The sequence below is a fragment of the Centrocercus urophasianus genome, unplaced genomic scaffold (assembly GCF_019232065.1).
Source record: "Centrocercus urophasianus isolate 14NV4802_14NV808 unplaced genomic scaffold, USGS_Curo_1.0 seq_41, whole genome shotgun sequence".
Lineage (NCBI taxonomy): Eukaryota > Metazoa > Chordata > Aves > Galliformes > Phasianidae > Centrocercus > Centrocercus urophasianus.
This window is the reverse complement of record NW_024884989.1, coordinates 4,816,522-4,833,753: the sequence shown is the minus strand read 5'-3', so window position 1 is coordinate 4,833,753 and position 17,232 is coordinate 4,816,522. Positions and strand designations below refer to the sequence as shown.

The 17,232-nt window shown below is 47.6% G+C and overlaps 3 protein-coding genes across 6 annotated transcripts in view; 2 read left to right on the top strand and 1 right to left on the bottom strand.

The window, feature by feature from the left end:
• The window catches only part of ASPSCR1 (ASPSCR1 tether for SLC2A4, UBX domain containing), a 39,872-nt gene extending 36,637 nt beyond the window's left edge, over positions 1 to 3,235 (top strand). For both annotated transcript variants that reach the window (XM_042833304.1, XM_042833305.1), the window contains 3 exons: positions 579 to 648; positions 966 to 1,150; positions 2,166 to 3,235. In XM_042833304.1, the coding sequence (XP_042689238.1) occupies positions 579 to 648; positions 966 to 1,150; positions 2,166 to 2,179 (269 nt within the window). In that variant the 3' untranslated portion in view covers positions 2,180 to 3,235. The remainder of the gene's footprint in view (positions 1 to 578; positions 649 to 965; positions 1,151 to 2,165) is intronic.
• A 2,536-nt stretch (positions 3,236 to 5,771) lies between these two features.
• On the bottom strand, positions 5,772 to 7,090 carry CENPX (centromere protein X). 2 transcript variants are annotated; one of them, XR_006171202.1, is made up of 6 exons: positions 7,028 to 7,090; positions 6,900 to 6,951; positions 6,759 to 6,812; positions 6,524 to 6,612; positions 6,033 to 6,442; positions 5,772 to 5,907 (listed from the first exon to the last, which is right to left on the bottom strand). XR_006171202.1 is itself a non-coding variant. In XM_042833309.1 (5 exons), the coding sequence occupies exons 1-5, from the start codon at positions 7,055 to 7,057 to the stop codon at positions 6,428 to 6,430; spliced, it is 240 nt and encodes a 79-aa protein (XP_042689243.1). In that variant the 5' UTR covers positions 7,058 to 7,090; the 3' UTR covers positions 5,919 to 6,427. The 2 variants fall into 2 exon arrangements, 1 of the variants encoding a protein (XP_042689243.1); XM_042833309.1 differs by lacking the exon at positions 5,772 to 5,907 and having other exon boundaries at positions 5,919 to 6,442.
• Positions 7,091 to 7,167: 77 nt separating this feature from the next.
• On the top strand, positions 7,168 to 17,121 carry LRRC45 (leucine rich repeat containing 45). 2 transcript variants are annotated; one of them, XM_042833303.1, is made up of 18 exons: positions 7,168 to 7,387; positions 7,507 to 7,568; positions 8,615 to 8,685; positions 8,961 to 9,139; positions 9,503 to 9,631; positions 9,909 to 10,021; positions 10,573 to 10,631; positions 10,736 to 10,813; positions 11,637 to 11,772; positions 12,071 to 12,148; positions 12,316 to 12,427; positions 12,591 to 12,661; positions 13,385 to 13,477; positions 14,030 to 14,122; positions 14,944 to 15,117; positions 15,211 to 15,358; positions 15,775 to 16,018; positions 16,579 to 17,121. In XM_042833303.1, the coding sequence occupies exons 1-17, from the start codon at positions 7,168 to 7,170 to the stop codon at positions 15,969 to 15,971; spliced, it is 2,013 nt and encodes a 670-aa protein (XP_042689237.1). In that variant the 3' UTR covers positions 15,972 to 16,018; positions 16,579 to 17,121. The 2 variants fall into 2 exon arrangements, with proteins under 2 accessions (XP_042689237.1, XP_042689236.1); XM_042833302.1 differs by having other exon boundaries at positions 15,775 to 17,121.
• Positions 17,122 to 17,232: the final 111 nt, after the last annotated feature.

The window sequence follows — 17,232 nt, the reverse complement described above, 5'->3', positions numbered from 1 at the left end:
GGTTGTTCTCGCTAAAAGTGGATTTTACTGCAGTTAGCTTAAGCACAAATATAAATACAGTACATTTCTTGTGAGATTTGTTAGGCTGTAGAGCAGGCATTGTCTACTATGAGGACAAAAATGAAAGAAGAATAATCCTATAGAAGGAAATTTCACTATAGAAAATGTTAGCTGGACAGATGTGAAATGCTCATATAGGCCTCCTGCTGAGTGGACTAGCTGGAGGTGGGAGAACAGATTGGAATCCTCAGTTGCCTGATATCTCTGGTTTGTACTTAGAATTTCTCTTTGTCCCAGAGATTGAATAACACTCTTGTTTTGCATAATAGCTCCTCAGATGGAGTGAGCACTGAAAGAAAATGTCAGAATCTCAAGGTTTTGAATGAATGACAAAGTAAGATGCCTCGAGTTGTGTAAGAAGCAGTCACAGTTTGAAAGTGTCCTGTTTGACAGCTGGTGGAAAACTTGCTGTGGTGTACAGCAGGTTCTTGTTGAGCACTGAGCTACGTGAGTCTGTGATTGATGTCTTTATGTTACCAAACAAGTGTTGGGATTTCATCAAGTTTCATTTTAAACAGATTGTTACCTGAAATCGGACCTGCTGAGCTCTGCAGTTTCCCCTTCTGCAGCTGATTTATTGATGGCCAGGTATGTTGGAACTGAGTAGAGTTGCAATTGAGTATTTCAGGGAGGGGGGTGGGGGCCTGAAGTGCCTTTCTAAAAAGAAATGTGATCTGAAGATGCTAGGACTTCAGTTTCTCCTTCGTACAGTCATATCTGAATTTGTAGCTTGATGAGTCCTTTGTAAAGCAGGATTTCAGTGACTACATCAAGTAAATCTTAAGGTCTTTATCATGGAGAAGAAGAGCCTTGTCAGTCTGACTTAGAAAGCTTAAATGTGGTGATACATGGGGCTAGTATGAAAAAAGGAGGTTGTAATTCTACTTGCTTATTTTCTTCCTTAGATGTTTGTCCAAACCATTAGCTCCTTCTGCCTCGTCATCCTCAGAATCAATAGTTCCACCCCTACCTGAACCAGAAGTGGGCAGTGACAGAAAGACTGAACGACCAGAACCAGCAAGAGTGCATGAAGCTCCACAGGTGCTGAGAAGGGCCCCTGGGAAAATACCCAAGTGGCTGAAGCTACCAGGTATCACAAAATCTGGGGAGAGATCTCCTGCTGAAACAGTTTCAGTGTTGACTCTGCTCTTGAAGATGTCAGCAGAAGGCTGGCAGGACATGATATCAGTGCTTGTCAGTCACAAATCATTTTGTGCCTTAAACCTCAGCCTTCACTGGAGAGGTGCCTGAATGTTGGTTCTATAAGGAATTAAAACTAGGAAACGTTATCTGGAATTCCCTGGCTAATAATGCCAAATGTTAGTTTCCTGGTAGGATATTATTACTTGATTCTGTGGGGGCATCAGCTCCAGCATCATAGGAAAAAGTGTGGAATTATTCCTGAAAGGCTGCAAACGGTCGCTTGGGGTGTTTTTTCCTGTTGTGGCAGATCTGTCCTTGGTAGGATAAGGGGTAAGGATTTTGAACTGAGAGAGAGTAGATTTACATTAGATGCAGGAAGAAATTCTCCACTGTGAGGGTGGTGAGGCCCTGGCACTGCTGCCCAGAGAGCTGTGGGTGCTCTGTCCCTGGAGGTACTCAGTCATGCTGGATTGGGCCCTGGGCAACCTGAGATGGTGGGGGCAACGAGCCCATGGAGGGGTTTGAGTGAGCTTTAAAGTCCCTTCCAACACAAACCACTCTTAGGATTCTACCACTCGTACTGGGATAGTGATGCACAGTATGTGGGAAGCAATATCTTTACCATTTCCTGTTTCTAGGACTCTTGAGCCATTCCACTTTCTCAAGTAAAGGTTATCTGGATAAAGCACAGAATAACATCTTGCCTACATATGTAGGTTATCCACTAGCAGCTGGTATGAAAAGTTAATCTTGTGCTCGAACATGCATGTTAATAATGTGTAGGATGGGGTTCCCTTCCCTGGAAGTTATGTTGTACTCACCATTCCATCTGCTAAAGAGCTGTTCTTCCACACAACCCAACCATTGCCTGAACACAGCAGCACATAGATCATGCTATTGAGAAATGATGCAGTGTGAACTGTGTGGTTAAGTGTTTTAATGGCCTTCTGTTTGTGTTGTAGGTGGGAAGAGATGAAGCATCCTGAGCTGCAGTGAGCATCCAGTTGTGCCTCTTTCCTGATGAACTACTTCAGAATTTGTAAGAAATTGTTGGTGGCCCTGGAGAAATCTGAATACATATGAACATTAATTACATACAGAAAATTGCTATTACTTTCAGCTGCCAGCTTCACCTTTTGGAAGTGTGCAAGGCCTGTTTGTGACTACAGAAGCAAGATTAGAGGTTAAATTTAACATTTCCTGCATGCAAATAATATGAATAGAGAATGGAAGGGAAAATAATTCCTAGATTATGTCTGTGAAGGACTGTGATTTCATCCATATTTTTAAATCCAAATCCTCCTATCTTTTGCCTTTCTATCCTCAAAGATAACTTGAGTCTGGCTGCTTGAACTCTAGCAGCAAGGTACAATTCAATTTTACCTATAGTTCAGTGCTGAGTAGAACAAGACCTCTCTGCTTTTTGCTGGTAATTCTGGGTATAGATGGCTAGAAAGTGGGCTTAAGGGAAGCACATCACTTACAACAGTTCCAATTGCCTTTTCTTGTGAAACTCATGGTCTACTGCACTTACACTGTTTTCATTTGCCCCAGAACACAGGTATCTGCTAATGGAATTTTCTCTGCACGTAATTTATGTCAGTAACTATGGGTATAATGCAGGGAAAAAAAACTCCCATAAGAATCTCTTCATGTCACCATCAATCTGCAAACGTCTTCTGTGGTCTGAGTTCCCACAGCAGAGTCAGCTGTCCTCTGCATGCAGTTGGTGTGCAGAGGGAAGTGCTGGTCCTGAATTTGCCTGCTGCAGATGCCTGCAGTGGGATGAGTGTTCAGAACTGTGCTTACACTGGAGATCACAGTGCCACAGCAGCCATGGTGCTTTCTTTTATTTTTATTTTTATTTTTATTTTGAATCTTCTCCATGGATCAGTGATTCGTATTGGGCAAGCTGGGGTTCCATGTTATGGTAATAGCATATTTTCCATTTTCCCTGTACAGACAATTGTTCTCCAAGCTATGTCTGCATCTGCACAATTCTGAGATGTAATAAAGCACAGTGGCCAGAGGAGGCCTTTTTGTCGGTCTCTTTGATAATGTGTTCCTTCCCCCAGTGCTCTGTTTCTCTGTCAGTTCACAGGAACCTGCTCTCTTTTCAATGGGCCTGTCATGCCTCATTCCCTTCCTCCCATTTTTTTTTTTTTCTTCCAACAAAGCAAAACAGAGCTTTGTACCATCTGAATGAACTTCAAAGTAGCTAGAAAGGGCACCCAGGGTTCCTGGCACTTGTCATTGTCTCCCAGCCTGGCCAACATTTCCCTTCAGGTCTAATTACTTCCAAATGCTCTTAGATGCTTTGAAGAAACTTGAAGGGAGGGAGAAGCATGAAAGGTGGAAGAGGAAAAAGGAGACTTAAAGTGGAGGGAGCAGAATGCTTGAGCAGAAATGTTGATTGATTCCTTATATGACACCCAAACATAAACAGGGGCTGTGTGCGGCCACCGGCAGCGGAGGCTGCAAGAGCACTGTGTGCAGACATGCTGCTCTAAGTTCTTTTCTTGAAAGGCAAGCCCTTCTGGTGCTTGATGTCTATAAAAGGTGTATTACAGCAAAACAAAGCAAAATTAAAATAGTGTTTAAAGCTTACTACTTCAGAGGATTGTGTGGGCTGAGCTTGCAGTCTGTCGCTTGGTTCAGGTGCTCTGTCATGCTCATTGCTTTCACAGAAGTTAGAAGTATGCTGCAGCTACAGCTGCTGTGCTGAGTTTGTGCAGGATGTGTTGGAGGCCCACGAAGAGCCATAGGTTGGCTCCCAGCATAGGCAGTGATGTACTCGTGCTGCTGTTTGAATCACTGGGTTAAGAGTAAATAGGAGTGTTTTGGATAGCAGGAAGCTGTACTGGGCTTCAGGTGTGCTACTCTTTGTTTCTGAAGAGCACAGGCAACATCAAGTGCCTTAGCTGGTTTGATTTCATCAGTTTTGTCACTTGTGAGTACGTGGTATGGGCAAAGAGAAGGAAATGTCTGGGGACATGAACAGCACTATCAGCACTAATGGGGCAGTTTATTGGTTAAGTACAGGAGTGAGGATTAGGAGGTTAATATCAGGTCTGTCTTGACCCAGCCGCTGCTCACAGAAAATTAGGTGTGACTTAATCTGACAGAGGCACCAATAAATCTCGGCCCAGTTTCTTCTCTGTGGCTGGGATGAGCAACAGCTGCAGAACCAATACTGGGTTTAACCAGATGCCCAGAGTTAACTTTCTAATCATTTTAAAATCAAGATACAACTGGTTTACCCAAACATACCCTAATAGTGGCTGTGCCAGTCAGAAGAGGTTTCTGGTGAGGATTGGACCCCTGCAGCTGAGCCCGCGCAGCTGCATGCACTGATTCAGTCCTGTTTGTGCATGCTCCTTGTGTAACACAGTGCATCAGTTTCATCTATTGCTGTTTTAATAGAATGAAAAATGGATATTCCATGGATATTCCAACAACCAGATCGGGTCTTACTCTCCTATGCAAAAAAAAAAAAAAGAAAAAAAAAAAGCTCCTGCTATTAAAATACCACTTTACCACTAACATCCAAATCTGCAGTCCTCTTCAGTCAGGAATGCTGGTGGTATGGGCCAGGGAAACGAAGCTGAGCATTTTTAGATCCCTTTGTGTGTCACCAAGACTCAGAATGGGGGAGAGATGATTTGGAATCCAGATAAGGTTAAAGGAAAAAAAAGTAGGGGTGGATTCTTTTAAAGGGACCAGAGGCTGTGGTGTGTGCAGGCTCTTCCTAAGGTACTTGCTACAGAGATTCCTACCACGCTGCAGAACGATGCGTGCAGATTCTGGCTTTGTTTTCTCTCTTCTGCTGCAGTATCTAACTCATCCCTAGGGGTGTTGGGCATTCAGAGGTAGTATTATCTGCATTTTTTGCTGTTGCCCTTTTTACCGTATGGTCGTGGGGCTGAAAGCTGAACTAGGTCAGTTATTTCCCTGGTTTCATGGTACAGCTGCACAAACAGTTCTCTTGGCAGAGAGGCTGCAGTTCAGAGGGTTGGGGCACTGCCTCGCCTGGTACCATCACCAAAAAGAATGCGTATTAAATTGTGGTTTTGGTCCAAATTTCCACGTGGCTTCCATCCAGAGTGATGACCTTGACAGTTCTCAGCTGAGGCACTACAGCGACCTATTGAGCTGTGCCTGCTACAGCTGTCAGCTGGAAAAAAAACCCAAAAAACTGCTCCCTATTACTAATCAAAGGCTGCAACCAGGCAGCAGCACTGCACAGCCCTTTGGACACACGGCCGTCAGCTGCTTTCCATGCAGCCGGCTCCGCACTTCCCAACAAAGCCGGCTCAGTTGTGTGGGTCCTTTCCTCCATGTGCGAGGTTTCCTATTTCACAGCTCCCCCATCCTGCCCCCCTGCCGGCCCAGGGGCCGAGCTGTCCCATGATGTGGGATTCTCACACATGCTGTTTGTTATTCTGTCCTTTTTCCTTTCGTTCTACAAAGATTTAAAGAAAGAGGGTGGGTGAGGGGAAAACCATGCAAGTCTTTGAAGCAACTTGACTTTTGATGATTAATTGCAGCAATGAGCCTGCACAAGGGGGGGGGAGCCTCGTTTTTGATTTATTGATGTTTCTTTGTGAGAACAAATTTATAGCAGAGGGGAAGCAGCTTCTGAGGAGAATATCAAATGGTTAAAAGGTTCTGAGCGCTCTTTGATGTCACAGCCCTGGAGAAATACTGGAAGGTAGTGAAGGACAGACACTGTTTATTTATAAAATAAAGATCAGATACCTGCTTTTGGCAAGAGCCTGTAACGGAGCTCCTGCTAACAACCTATTCATTAGCCAGGCTTGGAGCCGGACCTGAAGTTTCTGCCGCTGCCGCCCGCTGAGATGAGGAGAGCCTGATGTTTGGATGACATTTCCAGCCATTAAGTCTTTCCATGCCTCTCATCGTCCGAAGAAGCACCTGTTTCTCACATTAGCTGAGAAAGCAACAGCAGCTTTACCGTGCTGATGGGCACACCGTTAAAGAAGGAAGGCAGTGAGAGGGAAACCAGTTACAGCCCACCAAAGCCAGTGAGCGGAGGCCTCTATTCAAAAACAGCATCTGCCATCAGAGCCTTGATACAGGAGCGGGGGAGCAGAAGCAATTGGGCAGAGGAAGGAGATGACACTGTTCTTCCTAGAGCTGGACTCAGCATCAGGCCGGGATCTTCTGCCAGCGGCTGAGCCATCACTTCTGCCTCACCACGTCTCTAGAAATCTAAAAGCTGTAAGGAAAGAGAAGAGCAGGGGCTAAAGGCAGCAAACCCCTGGGGCACAAATGAAGGTAAGGAAGCAGCCTCACTCACCAGCTGGGGCAGCACCTTCTCCACGTGCTCGATGTCCACCTTCTCCAGGTCCTCCGCCTGTGCCTGTCGCGCTGCTCGCGCCGCAGCTTCTGCGGTGCAGCCGGAGAGAGAGCGCTGCGACCGCGGTGCTCCGGGGGGGGGGGGGGAAAACATCCCCCCTTGGCTGGGAGGGGGGCAGAGTGGGGGCAGGGCGGTCCGGGGACGCGGGTGGGGCCGGGGGTTGCGGGGCGCTCACCTCGCACGAAGACCGTCAGCAGCTCCGCCATCAGCAGCAGCGCGTCGCCGTTAACTGCGAGGACAGAGCGCTAAGCGGGGCTGGGGGGGAACGGAAGGGAGGCCCCGCGACCGCCGGCCCCGCCGCCCCGCCGCCCCGCACCTCGCGTCCTCCCGTCTCGGAAGTGCAGCCGCAGCAGCCGCTCCACCGTCTCCTGTGCGGAGAGAGCAGCGGTGAGGCGGGGCGGGGCCGGTCGGACCGGGGCCGCTCCGCTCCATTCCGCTCCGCACCTTCCTGAAACAGCCTTCCCGCTCCTCCATGGCGCCGCCCGTCCCACCTCCCGGACGCGCGCGGGGCGGGGCGGAGCGGAGCTCGGTTGCTCGGCGGCGGCAGCGCCGCGCTCGGCGGCGGTCGGTAGCGCCCCGCGGCCATGGAGGAGTTCCGGCGGGCCTACGAGCGGCTGTGCGCGGCGCCGCAGGATGCCGTGCTGCGGCGGCTGAGGGAGCGCGGGGAGGCGCCGGGTCGGGCCCGCCTGGACCTGACGGAGCAGAGCCTTTCGCTGGAAACGTGCGGAGCGCTGGGCCGCCTGCTGCCCGGGGCTGCGCACTTCGCCGAGGTGGCGCTCGGAGATTGCGGCCTGAGCGAGGACGGTGGGCGCGGGGCTGCGCCGGGAGCCGCGCTGCTCTCATGGAGCCGTTGCTAAGGGACGGCGTTGCGTCCGGCCCGGGCGGAGCGCGAAGTAAACGGCTTTCTGTCTTTTCGTACCCAGGTGTGAAACTCCTGCTGCACGGCCTGTGTTCCAATACCACCGTCAAATCTTTGGATTTGAAGGTGAGTTTGTTAAGAGGCTGTGGCCCTGCGTGCACCCCTCGCACTCTCAGGGCAGCCCTCAAATCGTAGCCCTGTGAGGCCCCAACGACTGGGGTGATGCCACCGATTGTCCTTAGGATGTGGTAAGAGTACTGGGAAGGGATTGGGATGAGAGCTGTTGGAGAGGGTCCAGAGGAGCCACAAAGATGATCAGGGGCTGCAGCACCTCTCCTACAAAGACAGGCTGAAGGAGCTGGGCTTGTTCAGCCTGGAGAACAGAAGGCTGCGGGGTGACCTCATTGCAGCCTGCAGTACCTAAAGGGAGCCTAAAACAGGAGGGGAGTAAATTCTTTGGAAGGGTAGATAATGGCAGGACAAGGGGAAATGGTTTGAAGTTGAAGGAGGGAAGATTGAGGTTGGATGTCAGGGGGAAGTTCTTTACTGTGAGAGTGGTGAGGTGCTGGAACAGCTGCCCAGAGAGGCTGTGGATGCCCCATCCATCCCTGGAGGTGTTCGAGGCCAGGTTGGATGGGGCCCTGGGCAGCCTGGGCTGGTATTAAATGGGGCAGTTAGTGGTGCTGCCTGTGGCAGGGGTTGGAGCTTCCTGATCCTGAGGTCCCTGCCAACCCAAGCCGTTCTGTGATAAGAGTAAAACAGACAGAGGGATGGGAAAAGAAGTAGGAACATGAGCTCAGCCGGAGTTAGAAACAACCCCACAACACGGCTGTGCAGTTCTGTGCATGTCCTGTTCTCCTGCGCCTCATCTTTGCCACAGCTCCCTATAATTACCTTGCAGCTCATCTTTGGTTTTACTGATCTGTTTTGATAGGAAGCTGTCGCTGTGGGTCACTGGGCTGTTGCTGCATGGTCAGTTGGAGGCTTTCCATTAGTTTTCTCTGTTAACGAGTGCATTTGTAGCAGCTTGACTCGAGCATCCTTCTAGCTGGTGTACGTCTGCTTTAACAGACTGAAATCAGCATTACAGCCAGAGTGCACCTGGTGCTGTGAGATGGGATGGCTGCATTGGAGCAGAGTGTTTCACTGATCACTCAGCACTTTCATTTCAGGGCAATAACCTGCGAACCACAGGAGCTGAGGCACTGGGAAAACTTCTTAGGCAGAACAAATCTATCAGGAGGTGAGAAATTCTCTCTCTTTCTGTTATTCCTACCAAATGGAACCTCAAGTTGGAAAAGAATGAGGGATGAGGGCGAACTTCTTGGGCTAGGAGGGATGTCAGGAGTGCCTGTGGCTTAGGTGAAGGAGTGAGAACTGGAGGTGCCTCTTCTGGGGATGCAGAGCACTCTGCTCTCTGAGGCTGTGTTAGGGTGGCTGGGTGCTGTGATCCAGGTGTCATTCAGGCTCTTGCAGCTGTCCTTTTACAAACTCCAACCCTGTCTGACTTTTCCTTAGCTTAATCCTGGAGTGGAACAGCCTGGGTGTATGGGAGGAAGGCTTCTCCTTTTTCTGCCAGGGACTGGGAGCAAACAACTTTCTCCAGAAGTTAGATCTGCGCAACAACCAGATCAACCATCACGGGGCAGGAGAGCTGGCCGTGGCACTGAAACGAAATGCCAGCCTTCAGGAGTTGGGTGAGAGTGGCTGTTTGTCCACATACGTGTTCACATGCACATGGAATCATTGTACCAACGCTGATCTCTGCCAACCAGTGAGCATCATTCCCAGTTCTTATTAACCTGGATCACATTGTATGCTGGGAACTGTCACTGGGATCTCAGCACTTCAGGTTCATTTTTGCCTTCCTGCTCTGCCAGTTGTTTTCCTTCCCTTTCATTCATCTTAAAAAGGGAGTTAGTAGTCACTGCTGTGTTTGTGCTGAGACCTTACGGGATTGGTTAGCCATGCATGTAGAGGTATAAAGAGCATGGCTTCTCTTGAGCCTTGTGTGTTTCAGCACATGTGGCTATTGGGGTGAAAGATTGCTTTCTGTATAGATCTACGTTGGAATAACATTGGGCTTCTGGGAGGCCGAGCTTTGCTGAACTGCCTGCAGAGCAACAAGACCCTGAAGAAGCTGGAACTGGCTGGGAACAATGTTCCCAGTGACATCCTGAAAGCTGTGGGTAAGTAGGACTTAGAATTATAGAATTATATAGGTGGGAAAAGACCTTTCAGATCATCAGGTCCTCTTATCAACCTAACTCTACTGAGTGTACCACTTAAACCATGTCCCTAAAGTGCATGGGAGAGAATCAGTAACTCTTCTCCAGTCTCAGCCCTTGGGGAATATAGGGTACTTGCTGCTCCAGAAGAGAGCTGTCCCTCTTTCTCTCCATTTCTCTACAGCCTATACACAGTGCTCAATGTTATTTCTTTCCTCTCCTGTTCTCTCTGCATCAGAACAAGCCATGGATCACAACCAGGACCGTCAGACCATCCTCAGTGAGACACAGCACCGAACTTGTGTGCTCAGCAAGGAGATATTGAGTCTGAAGGATGAGAAGACCAAGCAGGTCAGCCATCCTTCGTCAGCACTTCAAACTGGTCAGCTGGAATCCAGTGCCTTCTTTCAGTGCCCCATTGTGCCCCAAAGATGCCTTCCTGCATCTCCTCCTGGATGTTTGTGAGCAGTACACAGCACTGTTCAGTAAATAGGCTCCTTCTACTGAGCCTAGTTTGCCCAGGAATCAAATCCATGACAGTGCAGGTATTGACACATCCCCTGCTGAGCATATTCGCTCTGGATTCTTGTGGAGTTCTGGTGATTTTCTTTGCCCATATTCATACTTCAAATTTCTTCTTTAGTAACTGAATTGATGTTTTCTGAACAGTGAAAACTTAGAAATATCACGCAGTTTTCCTTCTGGCCCTCAAAGTTGCAGAGCCCTGCAGGTAATGACCTCAGTCAGACATGCTGATGAACCCCTTCAAACCTGCAGTCTGGTTTCTTCCAAGAGAGTGATGTGAGCTCTCTTCTGCTGTCATTAGGAAGAGAAACCTGACAGATACAAATGCTCCAAGGTGATGCAGTTCATTTTTTCATGTGTGTGTGCCTTGTTCACAGTTCTTGGATTTGATGGACACTATAGACAAACAGAGAGAAGAAATAGCCAGGAGTGGCAGGTGAGTTGGATTTGAATGCTTTCTGCTGTTGGATAGCAGTATTGGACCCTTTCCATTTCCTGATAGAAATTAGCCACTCCTTTTTTTTTCTTCCCCAAATTCAGGATATCTGCAGGACGTGTCAGCCAGCTGCAGGAAGCATTGAATGAGCAGCACTCTATTATGAATTCACTGAAAGCCAAGTATGGAAGAGGAAAGCCTTAACCTTCCCAATCTTCTGTGCTGTACAGGCAGGGCTGAGCAGAGCTGTTAAGGGGCTAAGCTCGAGTGGCTGGCTTAGCATTTCACATAATCATATCTGCAGTAATACCCAGAAGTGATGGCCAGATCAGGTTTTTAGATAACTAATTATGACCAGATCAGGCTTTGATTAAAAACACAGTGCACTGCTGTAAAAGCAAGTGAATTACAGAGAGTGAACAAAAAGAAAAAGAATAGTGAGGATGGGGATATTTTTCTTCCACAGTTTGCAGCCTGGTGAAAGTCTGTCCCTGCTTTCCCTGGCAGTTGACAGGATTCTCTGAGAGCCACTGTAGACATGGGGGAACATGACCAGCAAGGTTTTGTGTTCAGGAGCAGTGAACTGGAACTGCCTAACAGTGCTGTTACACTGAGTAGAGCCATATGCATGTGAGAATGGTTGGACTTCAAACACTTAATGGCACTGGCTACTTCAGCTAAAAGTGGTTTCATTACATGGTGCCTCAGAGTGGACACATCTTCATATACAGAGTAAGCAGATCACTTTCACTGCCTGTGTTCAAAATTCTGTTCCTAATTCCTAATTCCATAAAATTCTTCCTAATTTTAAAGAATCTTGCAGTGGTGTAAAAGAGCCAGCCTTATTCTCCTCTGAGAGTGGGCAAATCCTGGAGGGGTCCAGGCATGGAAATCACTTCATTGAAAATAGGCTCATATATGTTAGCATCTTGTAGCACGTAGTGCATGGTGCTCTCTTGGAGTGTCTCCCTTAGAAAGGGCTCTGGAAAGTGTTTCTCTGTGCAGGCTGCAGATGACTGAAGCTGCCCTGGCTCTGTCTGAGCAAAAGGTGCACAACCTGGGAGAGCTGCTGAGTGCCACGAAACAGGAACAGGCCAGCATGGCTGAGCGCCACTTTGCAGAGCTCCAGCAGCAAAAACAGGTGGGCTGGGTCAATCCTAGTTAGGTTGGAGACCTGGGCTCTGGGTCATACCTGCTTCGTGTGGGTTTGGGGGATGCTGGTTGGGTTAGGCAAGCATGACTCCATGAGTGGGTTTGCCACAGCTGCTGTGACAAACGTTCCTGTGGAAATGAGACAGGTGAGCGTGAGGGTGGAGAGGAGCTGGGGCATCTGTGGATGGGTTGGATTGTAGTTGGGCGCAGTGTTGGTTGTGCTACCTTGGTAGTGCAGAGAACTAAGTGAGTATGCGAGTTCTTTTTAATTCTGCTGCTGTTTGCAGGAAGGTGCTGAGCGGGAAGGCAAGCTTTTCCGGGACTTATCTGCCAGCAATGAGAAGAACTTGCTTCTAAGAAACCAGGTAGGAAAGGAGGTTCAGCACTGGGAGGTGGGACCTGGTGGTATTTGCCTCTGCTCCATGTATGTCCTCTGCTTCGGCTCCTGTTTGTCTCTGCTGATTGTTCTGTACAGCTAACTTGCTCTGCTAATAGGAGAAGAAACTCCTTCGTGACAGTGATTTCCTGTTAGGTGGATGAGCTGGAGAAGAAGTGCAAAGTGCAGCAGGATCAGTTATTCCAGCTAAAACAAGACTTGACCAACACAACAGCAGAGCTGAAGCTGCGGGCTGTGCAGGCTGAGGGTGAGTGGAAGATTAAAAGCAGCTTGTGGGCACCCATGGAGTATTGATACCATCAGTGAGTCAGTGATGCAGGACAGGGAAAGAGAAAGCTCATGGTGTGGTGTAAATACAGCCTACGTGGCAGGAGTGCCTTAGTTCTGATGTGCCTGCTTTTCATCTGCAGAGCGCCTGGAAATGGAAAAAAGAAGATTTAAACAAAGTCTTGAAGACATGGAATCACTTCGCTTAAAAGAGGTAAGAAAGGCACTTCTGTAGGATGTCTGTAGCTTCTTCAGGTTCAGCTCTCTTTGATTCTGGCCATTGGAAGCCATCATTTGCACTTCAGTTTTTAAAATAGTGGATTTAGACTTTCTGTGTAATAGACTGTTTCTACAAGAAGAGCTTAACTGAAGAGATCACAGGGCATTGTATCTGTTAGCAAGTTTTGTAGCCTGTAAGGATATAAGCCAGAGTGGTGACTGCCAGAGAGGCATGGAGGCTGGTCCTTGTGTCAGTCTTGTTAGGCACAGTGTTAATTATGAATAAGTAATCTTGTCCTGCTCAGTGAAATCAAGATACATTATTAGAATGAATTAAGATATACGTGCTCTGTGCAAACAGTCCTCTAAGGCAACTCAGCCTGCTTCTGTCTTCTCTGTTATGTTTCAGAAGGATGGAGAGAACAAGAGGCTGTGATTGGCTCTGTTTGCAATGTTTATGGAGGTGTCAAATCCCTTAAAAATAAAATATATCTCCACAGATTTGGAAATCTTGTAAGAAAATACACAGGATAGGAGGATGTTAGCCATTCTAAAACTAGAAAATGATTCTCTGATCTTCTGTACTACTTGAAGATAAGAGCTCATTAAACTTTGCATGGAAGGGATGCTCTTTTTCGTGCTCAGTGGCCATGCTGTTATGCTTGGAGATATGAGTGATTTTCTGGCACTTGTTTAAATGTTTCCTGCTGCTGTGCAGGTGGATCACTTGACACAGCACATGGAGGCCAGTGAACGTTCTATGCAAGACAGAGTGCAGAGGCTGGAGGCCATCAGGATAGCCCTGGAGGAGGTGAGAGTGGGTGCTCTGGGTGCATTCAGGTGGGAAAGGAGGAGCATGCCACAGGTGCTCTGTGAAATCTTCTAGTGCTGACCTGTGTAAACTCTGTCAGGTGTGATGGGAAGGAACAAAAGAGAGCAGCTGGGGCATTCAGTTTACCAACAAAAATTATTTTAACTGCTTGTGACTAAAGAATGAGAAAGTTCCATGGAGAAACTTGCAGATTGTGCTTGAACAAAAATAGTTACCTCTGAACATGGTTAGATTCTTACCAGGATTTGACTCTACAGATTTCCTGCAGGGAGTCCCAGGCCATGTAGCATGTTTCTCCTGATCTGTTCCCCAGCTAGACCCACTGCTGCTCTCTCCTCTCATTTTCACTGAATTTATGTGGCAATCTCAGGATGAGAAAAGGTGTTTAATTTGGTCTTGGTCACCCTGTCTCTGAATGACAGGAGCAGTTGTGTCGCTTTGTAGCCTGTGACTAGGAAGCTGCTGATGTTTTCTTGTTGGTGTTTCAATGATGGAGCTTCCCTATCTGGATCTTTCCTGTTTCTGTGGCAGGAGCTGAGCCAAGTCAAAGCAGCTGCACTCACTGAGCGAGGCCACGCAGAAGAAGAGTTAATAAAGGTTCGGAATCAGGCACGGTTGGATGAGGTAAGGATTGCCTTTGAGCCCTGACTCTGGGAAGGAGTAAATTTGGCTGCCCGGCTTGTTTTTGCTGTAGGGAGATGATGAATAATTCCCATCTCTGGGCTTCATTGTCCAATGAATAGTTTGATTTCTAAGGAAGGAGTTCTGAGAAGTCTGAATTGTGTCCAGAGTGTCTTGATCTGTTCTGTGCTTTCCAGTAGTATCAGAACTGATGTGGATATTGTCAGAGCAGAACTTAGGAATCTAAGTTAGCAAGTTGTGGAGCAAGCAGCCAGGTGTAGGTGCTGTTTATCAGCAACTTTCCTGTGCTGTTCTGTAACTCTGGACTCAGAAGCATTTCCCCAGATGGCGGCTGCTGCTGCTGGATGAAAAGGCTCTGCAGAGTTGAATTTTGTAAAATAGCCATGAGGAAAATACAGCAAAAACAGTTAAAATTGTTGCTTATACACAACAACACAGAAGAAGATGCTTTACAAAGTTAAAACACAGAAAAGCTGTTGATTGTGTTAGAACAGCAGTAGGTTAACCATGTACAGCTGTGGTTCAGAGCCATTATAAAGATAATGGATAAAGAGGAGGTGAAGAAGGATCATTAGATGTGAACACCAGAGGTGGCACTGGTAGCAGAAAGCAGCTTAGATTGTCTCCTGATTGCAAGGGAGTTGTGCTTTATCTATTACAGGTACATCCTGTGCTTGCTTGTTCTTCAGTACCAACTGGCTGAACCAAGGCTTCACGGTGTTGGGAACAAAAATGGGAATAATCCTTCACAGGAATGGAACAGAACTGATGGTTTTGCTTTTTTTTTTCTTTGTATCTTACAGCAGCAACGAGTGGAACACCTTGAAGAGAAGCTGCGGCTGATGACTGAAGCACGTGATGAAGCCCAGAACTGCTGCCTCAAACAAAAACAAATGGTTGGTGAGGCCCAAGTCAAGGCCAATCAATTGAGCCTGCATGCTGATGGACTCAGAAGGAGAATAGAGGAACTTCAGCAGGTAATTTCATCTGGAGCAGAGAGAGTCACTGTTGGGGGCAGAATAAATTACAAAAGTTGTTTGGTTAATTGTGGATTTTTGTTTGTGTGTCAGGATCTGAACAGTAAGGAACAGGAAAAAGTGACAGAAGTAAATAAAGTGAAAGTGGAATTGCAGGAGCAGATTGGACACCTACAGGCTGAACGTACAGCACAGGAAGGGCTGAGAGAGAAGATTGCAGCCCTGGAGAGACAGCTGAAAGGTGGTGGATCCTTCCATGCTTTTCAAACACTAATGTGTGGTAGCCTACACTGGGCCTTAAACAGAGCTATGCTTACAGGTGACACAGGTGCTTCCTACCTTTGAATACAAATCTACCCTCCATCCTGCTGTTTTTGCAGTGATTCTTATCCTCATTTTATTGAGACCATGACTTAGTAATATACTGTCCAAAGCTGCACAGCAAGCAAAATGTTGGGACTTCCTGCACAGCGATGTGTAACATCGTGTCTGCAAAACCTTTCCCAATGCCTCGTGCAGCTGAAGGTTTCTTGCAGCTTGTCTCGTGCTTGTTGCTCACCCTGTTTGTGCTGCCCTTAGCTGTGCCTACAGCAACTTGTTCCTGTTTGTTCTAAGGGCACCTGAATTTTCTGTACCAATGCTGCTTTATTTTCACAGTCTTGTCAAGTAATCACCGAGAGGCACTGCTGGACAAAGAAGGTGAAATCTCTATGTTGATGGAGAAGCTGAGAATGAAAGAGGCTGACATCTCCAGGATGAAAGAAGAAGAAGCCCAGCGAGCAAGTATATTGCAGAATGCCATCATGGCATATGTGCAGGGATCCTCCTTGGGAACCCACAGTTTGAGGAAATGAGAGTGTCTTAAAGAATCCAGGTACCAGGATGAGGATAAGCTACTCAGGTACAGCCCCTTTTTTGTAAATGAGAATCTTTTGTCAGAGTTGGGGAGACCTGAAGGCTTGCAAGGAGAAAACTCCTCTTGTTCTTCAGAAATCTTGTTCCCAGCAGCATAAAAGAGAGGAGGAAGGAGCCATACTCAGCTCAGATAGAAGCTTATGGGTCTGAATTTGTGATGTAGAGTCCTTAACCTGCGCTGATACAGCATTTGAAGCTGTTTCTGTGCTCTTTACAGTGCCATTCTGCCAGCATCCTTTGTTAATACCGGTGTGATTTTATGTTCTCTGAAAAGCAGTTGTTCTGAAGTTCTAGTTTGAATGCCAGGGCTGATCACAACGCAGCCTTGTAAATGATGGGTAGCAGTGTTTACGGGTCCCTGGATGTGGGAGCCATTTACTTTACCCTGAACCACGGGGTCCAGGAGCTGCTGGAAAGGACAAATCTTTGTGTGCCCAGTGGTTATGGATGCAAGCAGTGGCTGACAGCTGACTTTGGCTTTTTGCCTTGTCCCTCTGTGACCCTGGCTGTAGTGATGGGCACTACAGGAACATTTCTAACACACAGGAACAGCTGTATGGAGAGGGACTGCTGTGCAGTGTTGATCCATATCCTCGTTGGACAGCTGGGATTGGGCCATGGTTCACACCTCTACAACACCAACTGAGAGAGGAGTCTGTTTTCCTCCTTACTTGAATTCAGCCCTTTGTTAAGAGTTCTTGTGGCAAAAATGCAAGAAGTTTTAATTCCATTATGACTTTTGGCAAAGCTGTCGTCCGAGCTTCTCAGGATCCCGGAACCAAGCTGTTGTTGGGGCCTTACCCTGGAGGTGAGCTGTGGTTCTGATGGGCTGGGGAGGAGGAGCTTCCTTTCCTTGGCAGCAAAGGTCCATCAGGTGGCACAGAGAAAGGCACAGGACTCCAGGATGAGATCTTCCTGCTGCTTTTTCCATTGAGTCTGTGTGGGAAAAATGAATGTTTCAAGAGCCAGCTGGACAACAAAACTTTGCGTGGACTGGTTGGTTTGCGTTCTCGACTTTTATATTTTTATTTGTAAATCGTTTTGCTGTGCTGTTTTAATAAAGAGCTTTTACATTTTCCATAACACTGATGGCTGGAGCAGAGGGCATTGCTGCTGTGCTGCTCTCAGGGACATCCCGTCAGTCTCCTCTGGAGCTGAAAGCTCTGCAATGCATGGCAACATCTGGGCCAGAAGAGCTGA

Bases quoted from the DNA above. Each gene is read 5' to 3' on its own strand.
- CENPX (XM_042833309.1), bottom strand. From the start codon at position 7,057: ATGGAGGAGCGGGAAGGCTGTTTCAGGAAG. The intron at 6,952-7,027 runs GTGCGGAGCGGA...CTCTCCGCACAG, and splicing joins GGGAAGGCTGTTTCAGGAAG to GAGACGGTGGAGCGGCTGCT. The intron at 6,613-6,758 runs GTGAGCGCCCCG...GCTGCACCGCAG, and splicing joins GCTGACGGTCTTCGTGCGAG to AAGCTGCGGCGCGAGCAGCG.
- LRRC45 (XM_042833303.1), top strand. From the start codon at position 7,168: ATGGAGGAGTTCCGGCGGGCCTACGAGCGGCTGTGCGCGGCGCCGCAG. The intron at 10,814-11,636 runs GTATGGAAGAGG...TTCTCTGTGCAG, and splicing joins ATGAATTCACTGAAAGCCAA to GCTGCAGATGACTGAAGCTG. The intron at 12,149-12,315 runs GTAGGAAAGGAG...ATTTCCTGTTAG, and splicing joins ACTTGCTTCTAAGAAACCAG to GTGGATGAGCTGGAGAAGAA.